The sequence below is a fragment of the Meriones unguiculatus genome, chromosome X, assembly GCF_030254825.1.
Source record: "Meriones unguiculatus strain TT.TT164.6M chromosome X, Bangor_MerUng_6.1, whole genome shotgun sequence".
Lineage (NCBI taxonomy): Eukaryota > Metazoa > Chordata > Mammalia > Rodentia > Muridae > Meriones > Meriones unguiculatus.
The window spans coordinates 31,830,843-31,840,874 of record NC_083369.1 but is presented as its reverse complement, the minus strand read 5'-3'; the positions used below and the strand labels follow the sequence as shown (position 1 = coordinate 31,840,874).

The window sequence follows — 10,032 nt, the reverse complement described above, 5'->3', positions numbered from 1 at the left end:
TCTCAAACAACAACAACAAAATCTTACAAAATGAAGAACAATCTAGGAATGTATCTGTCTTACCAAAAAGCAAGTAGGGAAGGAAGGGGTTTATTTGGCTAACATTCCATGTTGCTGTTCCTCACTAAATGAAGTCAGAATAGGAACTCAAACAGTACAGGAACCTGGAGTCAGAAGCTGAGGCAGAGGTCATGGAGAGGTGTTGGTTACTGGTTTGCACAGCCAGCTCTCTTATAGAAGCCTGGACCACTATTCAAGGGAAGGCACCACCCATCTTGGGCTGGGTCTTCTTCCATTGTTCACTAATTGAGAAAATCCCTGAAACTGGATCTTATGGAGGGCTCTTCCTCTTTGATGACTCTAGCCTGTATTAGGGAGACACAAAACCAGCCAGGACACTATCCAAGAGCAACCATTGGCCTATGTACATAACACAGAAACATGAGTCAAGTTCATGTGCACCCTCATATGAGTGAGCACGCTTGTGCGTGCACACACATACACACCACGGACTTGTTATTTCTCTCTCTCACCCACACACACTACACATTTCTCTCTCTCTCTCTCTCTCTCTCTCTCTCACATACACACACATATACACATATGAACATATACATAACAAAAAGGAAAAAAATATATAGGCTAAAGCCAGAGGTGGTGGCACATTTCTGGAGCTCCACCTCTTAGAAGGCTGAAGCAGGATGGTTGTCAGGGAAATACATACTGAAACTGTCAAAGTCCCTTTTCTCCAAATCATAACAAATGTTAACGTCTCTTTAAAAAGGACGAGGAGGAAGCGAAAGGAAAAGAAAGATAAGACAAGTGACTGAAGGCTTAAAGGAATAAATGAATGTACACATGAAAGGTTAAAGAAGCAAAATAAGATCAATGTACAAAAGGAAATGTGGGGAAAGAAGTCCAAATCACACATTTAGGACATGAACAAAAGCACTCTCAGAGACGCAAAGAGTTATTAGATTCTTTTTAATCCTTGAATGGTGAGTTGAAATGTTGAGTTTGGTGGCTGGTGTGGAAGCTAGTAGTGGAGGGGATCAGGACCATAGAGTGAATAGAGTAAGAGGGACTGGTCTGCATGAAGGAACAATGCTTTACTCATCCCATTCATCATCGTCTTCATCCTCCCGTTCATCTGGAAGAAGAAAGGTTCAGAATTTGACTCAAGAGAGGTAGGTATGTCCAAAGGCCCTGAGAAAGTTCCTATGGCCTAGGAGGTAAAGAGTCAGCCACAGGGGCCCGGAGTCTTCTGAAAAGGGCACACTTTGGACAAAATAAGGATCCTTTTGAGAGGGGTTGCTTTCGCTGGACAGTTCAAGTCCATGCAGTATTAAAAAATTTTGGAATCCCGGATTGCTGGCACAAGGCTAAATCCCAGCACTCTGTGAGGTATAGTCAGGTGGTCTCTGTGAGTTCGAGGCCAGGCTGGTCTCCAAAGAGAGTCTGGGACAGCCATGGCTACACAGAGAAAATATCTTTTGAGAAAAAAAAAAAAACAAAAAAGAAAAAGAAAAATTTAGACTATTATAATGGCACATGCCTTTATTCTCAGCATTCTGGAGGCAAAGGCAAGTTGATCTCTGTGAGTTTGAGGCCAGTCTAGTCTACATCCTGGGAGGTCTAGGACAGCCAGGGCTACAGAATAGTAAGTCTCTGTCTTTAAAAACAAAAGCAAACATAATCCCCAAATGACAAAAATGTTACTGGAGCTGCACACATTAGTGCATGTGTATGACTTTAGCACACAGGAGGTTCAGGCACGAGGATAATGAATTTGAGACCACGCTAGTTTATGCATACTGAGTTCCAGACTAGCCTGGGCTATATACCTAGAACCTGTCTAAAACAAACAAATAAAGGCAGCTACTTCTGAGCCTAACAACCTTAGCTCATCTCTGGGACTATACAGTGGAAGGAGAGAACTGATCCCTACACAGGTGTGGTCCAATGTATTTGTGCATTTATTTCTTTCCCGTGTGTGTGTGTGTGTGTGTGTGTGTGTGTGTGTATGTGTGTGGTGCAATGACACACACACACACATACACGGGAAAGAAATGAATGCACAAATACACATGGCTAAGGATGTGGCTCAGTTAGCAGAGAGCTTGTCTAGTACTTAAGAAGGCTTGGGTTTGAATGTCAGCACCTCATAAACTTGGAGTGGTGGTGCACAACTGTTATCTCAGCCCTAGGGAGGTAGAGGCAGGAAGATTGGAGGCTCAGTATCCTGTAGCAAAGAGGAGACCTTGCCTCAAACAACAACTGTATGTCCTTAGTCCTGATACTCATGCTCACCACCTTCTTACTGAATTTGGCAAGGTAAAATGTTAGCAAAAGTGGGGTGATTTATTATTATTTCCTTCTTGGTGAATTAATGCCAATATCATTGGTTCAGAATGAAGCGAATGAGAATATTGTCAAATAATGAGATTTGTTCAAATATCTGGATTCACATTAGTCCTGTGGACATACTTAGGTTAATTTATTGAGAAGTAGAGGTGGCATTAATGTCAACCTTTTCTCAACCTATTGGAAGTAGGCCAATATCAGTATTACTGTCTCATACTGGGTTAATGATGGTGTAGTTGGCACATTCAGCCCTTAACCTTGTAGGAAATTTAGGACAGTGCCTGACAGCACACACAGGGCTCTTGGAATGATGCAGAGAAGATCAGTGTACAGGGAAGATGGCCCCTGTACAATGACCACATGAAAATTCAGGAATCATCATTCCATATTTTTGCACAAAATGCTCCATTTTATTATCACACAAAGGTTTGTTGTGGCTCTGTGAGATATTGGATTTAATGTTAATAATATTGGAAAAGACAGAGGTTTTCTTTTATAAGTTATGTTTGTATTTATTTGCGGATGGGCCCTTGTGCAAGAGTGGAGGTCAGAGGACAAATTGCAGGAACTGGGTCTCTGCTTCTACCATAGGAATGCTGGATATCACTCACACTCTGATCATCAGGCTTGGCAGACAAGGTCCTTTACCAACAGAGCCATCCCTCCAACCCATTGCCTATATGTGTGTTTGTGTGTGTGTTTTCACTGTTTTGTTTCTTGAGACAGGGCTTCTTCTAGTTGTACTGGACATAGACCAGGCTGGCCTCAAACTCTCAGAAATCTGCCTCTCCAAGTGCTAGGATTAATGGTGTGTACCACCACACAGGCCCAGCAAAGATGGACTTCTCATTTCATTTTTTTGTTTTGTTTTGTTGGTTGGTTTGTTTTGACAGAGGGTTCTTCTAAGTAGCCTTGGATGTCCTGGACTCACTTTGGAGACCAGGCTGGCCTCAAACTCACAACCATCTGCCTGCCTCTGCCTCTCTGTGTGCTGTGATTACAGGCACACCCCATTGTGCCCCACATGAGTTCATATTTTTCAGTTTATTACTTTTATGTATGAGTGTCTGCCTGCATGCACATTTGTGCACCAAGTACATGCCTGGTGTCTGTGGAGGTCTAAGGGAGCTGCTACATCCCTTGGATCTAGAGGTATAGATAGTTGTGAGGTGCCATCTGAGCACTGGGAATTGAACCTATGTCACCTGGAAGACTCCAAAGATGGAGTCCTTGATAATAGGAGATTTAACTATTCTATCTCCTTAAGCCAAAAGGTAAACAACAAAGCAGTTTCAGAAAGACTCTGAAACAGAGCAGATTCACCTTCCTCTGGGAATAAGCAATAATGATATTGTGAGTCTTTCTCCCAACAGGCCAGCTACAAAGACTCAGACCAGACCAGCTGCGTGGAAGAAGTTTAGACCAACTGAGTCACTTGGGAAAGACACTCTTCAGCTAGTTGAGCAGCCTGCAGGCTATGCAGTGGGCTCCAGGTTCCCAGCTTTCATGATCTGTCACTCGGCTGGGATGGGCTTTGGTGGCATAGCTGTCTCTGAGTCATTTCAGCTCCTGTAACCCTTCTCCTCTATCCCTGTAAGCAGCCGCAATAAAATTCACTGTTTCACATAGTTGCACTTTGGTGGTATGTGTTCTCTGTTCTGGCATGGGCTCCCCATCTGGAGGGAGTAGATGGTGGGGATCTGTTTCCCCAGGGAAAGTCTTGTTACACAACCAGTGTTACTATCACTGAACATATGTGGATAATGTTCACATTGAGGGCCTGCCTCCACGGCCTATGTTCCTATTGTCATCACAGATATACTCAGTTATGTCACTGTTGCCTGAAGACTTAATATTAACCGACATTGCTACTACTGATGCTGAGGAGGGCACCAGCTCCAACCCGGCTTGCAAAAGGAAAGTTTGTGGTAAAACTGTCTTCCAGGTGGGCAATGTCAGGTTATCTTTGTTCTGGGTTCTTTTTCATTGCTGTGAGGGGAAATGAAGAACTCAAGCATGCTAGGGAAGAGCTCTGCCACTCAGCCCCATCTCTAGCCTCTACTGTTACTTTTTCCTGACTCGGCTGGCCCTGAGTTCAAGATGCCCCTTCCTCAAATTTTCCAGCCCTGGAATTACTCTCTAGCCTCTACTGTTACTTTTTCCTGACTCGGCTGGCCCTGAGTTCAAGATGCCCCTTCCTCAAATTTTCCAGCCCTGGGATTACAGGCTTATACTGCCACATGAGCCTCTAGTGTTACCATTAGGAGTGCTACCTGGAGCTGTTTTCCAGCCAGCGCTAGCTAGCCATTTAGTGATGTCCCAATTGGGGCAGAGTGGGCTCACCTGAGGAATGGATGACTTTATTCCTCTTCTGAATCACATACATCAGGGCTCCCACGAGGCCCTCTGAGGTCTGGGCACGGGGTTGCTGCCCTGAGCTCTCTGTGGCTCCACGGGTCTGCAGTGAGAGATTGAGCACACAGGGCTCAGGAGTGTGGAATGAGCACGTCTCCTGCCCTTTCTTCATTTCTTCTCTCACACACTCCAGTCTCTTTCAGGGGCCTACACCCATCTCCCAATTCATCATGGCATCTGCCCAAAGCTTGATACATTTATCAGTTTTGGCTGTGGCCCACAAATGCCCTGACTCACTCAGAACCCTGTTTATCTAGCCTGCCCACCTTTACCTTATTCAGCTGAATTCCCTGCCGGATTTGATCCAAAAGTGAGTCCCGGCCCCCACCAAGGGCTGGGGTCTCCTCAGACACTGGAATTGGAGGAATTGAGGGAGGGGCTGGCCCACTTCCAGTGCAGGGTGGAGGAGGAGGAGGTGGTGGTGGTGGTGGTGGTGGCAGCAGTACTGGGGGTTCACCAGCACCAGGCACTAGAGGGGCTGGTGGTCCAGAGATTCCAGTGGCTGGAGCGGGTGGTGGTGAAAGGCCCCCTCGGCTGGGCGTTGGAGACCCTCGGAGTGTTGGTGGTGGCGGGACACCCTCCATAGGTACAGGGGGCTGTAGACCCCAGCGACCCTTATTGCTCCCCACAACAGAAGCTCGTGTGGGATGGCTTCCTCCATCTCGGTATGGTGGTGGCGGTGGCTGGAGGGGCTCTGCACAGGGGGAAAATAACACAGAAGTGTGAAGTTTTTACTGTTTTGAACATCATATTTTTTTCTTATTTGTAAACTAAGTACTCCAATGATAGATTTGTTTCTTTTGCATGAAAAACTGAGTGGCTTAAGTACATTTCTAGGGTAACAAGCTCCAGGACCAGAGAAAAAGGTAGCTCACCCTGGCGCCTCATCTCCTGTCTGACAGCCTCTAGCCCACCCTGGTCCTCAATGAAGTCATAAATAAGCTTGGAGGTCTCTACGTCAGAAAGCTGAGCATCACTGATCCCAGCCCTGGAGAAAAGGCTCCGCAGATCCGGGTCTAGGTTGTTCACCTGCTCCAGTGGGGGGGGGGGGGGAAGGGGTAGAGAATGTTGAAAGAATAAAGTGAATTGGGAAGGGCCACAGAGTAATTCCATATCCATCACAGGGAGGTATCCAAGAGGGTTGTGGGAAGGGCCAGGTCTGTGTGTGGGATATGAGCCTTGCTCTATGAGAGAGTATGTGGAAGTTGAGCCGAGTCCAGCCGTGTCTGGAGCTACTCACGTCAAATCCGTTCTGAGGATCCCAGCCCACGTGGCTGACATGTCTAGGGGAGGGAAGGTGTGTCAATTAAACCACAGGGCCTTCCCTCACCTCTTACATCTCTCTTGCTCTCTCTTTCCCAGAGGGGCTCCGAAGGGCCCCTTGAGCAAGTACCTTGGTTCACATTCATCACTTAGACCATTGATTTGTCCATCCTCTGTCCCTCCACCCATCTGCCCACACACATCTGTTTACAAATTTGCCCAACAATCTCTCTAGTCTTATTTGTCTATTTGTCTACCTATCTACTCATGTGTTTACCTTTTCTTCCTTCCTTCTTCCCTGTTGCCCTTTCCCTCCTCTTCCTATTTTCCCTCCCTCACTTTCTTTCTCATCTGTGGATTGTCTTTTGATAAAGGGTCTCAAGTAACCCTGGCTTGCCTCTCACTTTCTTTCTTTCTTTTTGTTTGTCTGTTTCAAGACAGGGTTCCTCTGTGGAGCCTTGTGTGACCTGGACTCACCCTGTAGATCAGGCTGGCCCCAATCTCACAAAATTACTTCTGCCTTTGCTTCCCAAAGATTACAGGCACAAATCACCATTCCCTGCTATCCTCTAACTTTCTAAGTATTTGAAGGTGTCTTTGAACCCTTGGTCTTAATGCTTCTGTTAAAAAAAGTACTGAGATTCCAGGAGTAACCTACCACACTTGGCAATCCATTTGCATTTTTACATTTTATCTCCGCAATTGTGTTCACTTATCATAAATAATCCATTCATCCACTTGACTGTCTATTTATCTGTCCCCATCTCCTTTGTCTGTGAGCCAATCAACCTGCATCTCTGTCTATATCCTCATCCACTCACCTGTCCATCTATTTGTCCAGTTATCTGTCCCTCCAACCAATCAACTCCCTATTCTTTCTTCTACCCTTTAACTAATTAATTTATCCATTCATTTACTTATGCACTCATCTGCCCATCCTTTCATTTGCTCAGCTATCAACCTGTTCTTATGCTTCCCCACCCACAGGGATCTTTGGGATCAGAGGGGGGAAATTTCTCACTTGAATCCACTTGGTGCACCAATATCTGCTTTACTGATCTTCTTTTTTCCTGAGCGTTTCTTATCAGCTGGGCCAGGGCCAGGTGCAGGGAGGCCACGGTATCGTGAACTTGTGATGTCAGGGTTCTGAATGTTGACTGTCACAAGTCCTAGAGATAGTGAACCACCTGATGGGCCTGTGCAAAAAACAAACAAACAAACAAACAAAACCACAATGTCAATGAACCACTGACTAACTTGCCTACTACAAGCCAAAGCATGGGGACAAGAAATAGAATGACAACTGGAGAAGTGTGTGTGTATATGTTTGATAGTTATGGAGGAAATGGATGACAGGGATCTAAGCAAGGCCTATGGAGCGGTAGATGGATTCCACCCAAAAAGCACTCAGAGAGTGCTCATCATTCCAGTACTGGCTCATTCATTCTCTGGCTCCTCGGCTTAATGGTTTATTAAGTTAATAAGTTATTCTTTTACTATTATGTGTGTATATACACACATGCAAGGCACATGTATGGGGGTCAGAGAACAACTTTGTGGAGTTGATTCTCTCCTATCTTTATGTGGATTATGGGGATAGAACTCCAGTCTCTAGGCTGGGTGGCAAGGGCTGAACAATCTCACCAGCCCTCATTTGTTTCTTTATTCACTATACATATGTTTCCATGCCCACTCATCAATTCACTGAACCATCTATGTAATAGAACCATCAAACGATACTTATCTTTAATACAAATAAGTATTCATCCATTTACCCAAATATCTGTTTACCTACAATCTAGCATCAGTCCATCTCCCAACTTAGTCATCTATCTGCTGCCAATCCATCAACCTTCTCATCTGTCCACTCATCCACCCATACTCCTAATCATCCATCCACCTCTTGATACATTTATGGATTCACCCAACTACTCATTCATCCACTAACTCTCCAGAGACATGAGAGTCACCACTCACCGCCATGGTCTCCACCTGGATGTGGGGGCAGAGGTGGGAGCCGTCCTCTTCTCTCTGGGAGAATGGAATGAGTTAGATCTGTCACAATCTGTCATGAGTTTCTGGGTTACCTCTTTATAACCTCTACTTGCACTAGAGGACTCACCTTCATTGGTTGGTGCTGGTGGTGGTGGTAGCTGGCGTCTTTCTGTGGTTAAACAGAGGGACTGAGAGCCAGAGCCATGACATTGGCTTTTCTAGCCTCACAGCCGTGCACTCACCTCTGTCTAACCTATCTCCCCAACCCCCACCAAGGCCTTTGTACCTCCACTTAGCTTCTGATTTCTTTTTTGTATCTTCTCTTGCACCAAGGACTGGAAGGCCTGGGCTTCACTCTCGTCGGCAAAGTTCAGTCCTACTTGGCAGTCCTATATATACCTTGGGGTCAGCAAACTTGTAACACTCCCCACCCCCACCCCAGACTTTCTCATCTCCTCCCTACACCCCAACTGCAGCCCAAGGATTGGCTGCTCACTTACATTTCCTTCAAAGGTGTGGAAGAAAGGGGTGGGAGTGAAGTAAACCAGCTGGGTGTACAGCTCTTGTTCCCAGAGTAACCGACGAGCCTGGAGAGAAGAAAGGGGGAGGGGGACCATGCTGGCACTCAGGCACCCTCAGTGACAGACCTTTGTTTTCTGACCAGGGAGCATGGTGTCCAGATTTGGTGTCCCAGAGTCTTATTTAGAGATCTTCAACTCAATATCAGAGTTTGAGGTATAGGTATCTGGTGTGGAGGATTGGGGTACAGTCTGAGAATCAGACACTGATGTGAGGAATTTAGGTTTGGGGTCCAAGGCTTATATGGAGGGGTTGAACACTCCAAACTGTGAATTGAAGCTCCTAGTCCTAGGAGTAGCCAGCATGTTGTATTTAGAATAGATCTGAGGCTGAGGTTCCAGTATAAATATGGTGCTATGGGGAAGTTTGTGGAGCAGATCAAGACCTTAAGTTGGACCTTCTGGGTTCAGTCGTCTCAGACTCAGAATGAGAAAACACAACTTGGGATCTATGTTGATCTTTGGTTCTAAAGCTCAGGGCTTCACTGATATGAACAAGGGCTTGGGGCTATGGACAAAAACTGGCTTTGAAAGGTAGGGAACCTGTTTTCCTGTCCAGTGGGGCATGAAGTCACCTGAAGGCCATAAAGACGGATGAAGTAGGACTTCTGAGGGTTATCCTTCACGAAGCAAACAGCCCCGCAGTGTTCCATTGTCCAGCGCTCAGCTCCAGGGGGCAGTGCCAGGTACAGCTGTACAACTGCAGTGGCCAGTGTCTAGGAGAAGTGAGCAGGGGGTCAGTGGAGTCTGTTCATGAGTATCCAGGCCTGGTCCTTACTTGCCTGCAGCTGTCATGAGCTTGGGGAAAGAGCTATAGCCAGGAGGAAGATGTGTTGATGTCAGAATAATCCTGGGATTCACAAACTATGGTGAGTGAATCCTGGGAGAGATGTTGGGGGGGGTGGTGAGAAGGAGGAGCGGGGAAGTATAGGTAAGAGGAGGAGGCAGAAGGGATAAGATAGGTAGAGAGGAAGAGGAGGAAAGGGAGGAAAACTGAGAGGACCAAGAGGTCCCCAACTCACCCAGCATTTTCGGCCAAGCAGCTCAAAGAGTCGCTGATTTTCATGTTCCTGGAGGAGGTTGGATGGAATGTTCTGCTGAACCCCTGGTCCCCCTCTGCCCCCAGGCCTGCTTCCTACAGGGCCACCACTCATGGTGCCTTCTGCCCTAGTCCTCTCCAGCTGAGCTCTGGTTGCAGGGTAAGATGAGGAACTTCCGCAGTGAGCAAGGGAACAGGAAGTGCAATAAACCACAAGGGAAACAAGTCCTCCAGGGCCCCCCAGAGGGCCTGTCCTCTTCTCTAGGGCTGGCTTGGGCCCTCCTCCATTTGCTTGGCTAGATCCATGTTTATAATGAGCTCAGGGCTTCCTTTTTCCTTTCTCTTTCTTTCCTTCCTTTCTTCTCTCCCTCCCTCCCC

At 46.5% G+C, this 10,032-nt stretch overlaps 1 protein-coding gene across 1 annotated transcript; it reads right to left on the bottom strand.

Annotated features, from left to right (window-relative positions):
* Positions 1-967: 967 nt before the first annotated feature.
* Was (WASP actin nucleation promoting factor) lies at positions 968-9,822 on the bottom strand. Its single transcript, XM_060374781.1, has 12 exons — positions 9,638-9,822; positions 9,191-9,331; positions 8,538-8,624; positions 8,324-8,426; positions 8,165-8,206; positions 8,020-8,073; positions 7,064-7,238; positions 6,020-6,062; positions 5,655-5,808; positions 5,052-5,473; positions 4,708-4,822; positions 968-1,150 (listed from the first exon to the last, which is right to left on the bottom strand). Exons 1-12 carry the CDS (start codon positions 9,767-9,769, stop codon positions 1,110-1,112), a joined length of 1,509 nt encoding a protein of 502 aa, XP_060230764.1. The 5' UTR covers positions 9,770-9,822; the 3' UTR covers positions 968-1,109.
* Between the last annotated feature and the right edge of the window lie 210 nt (positions 9,823-10,032).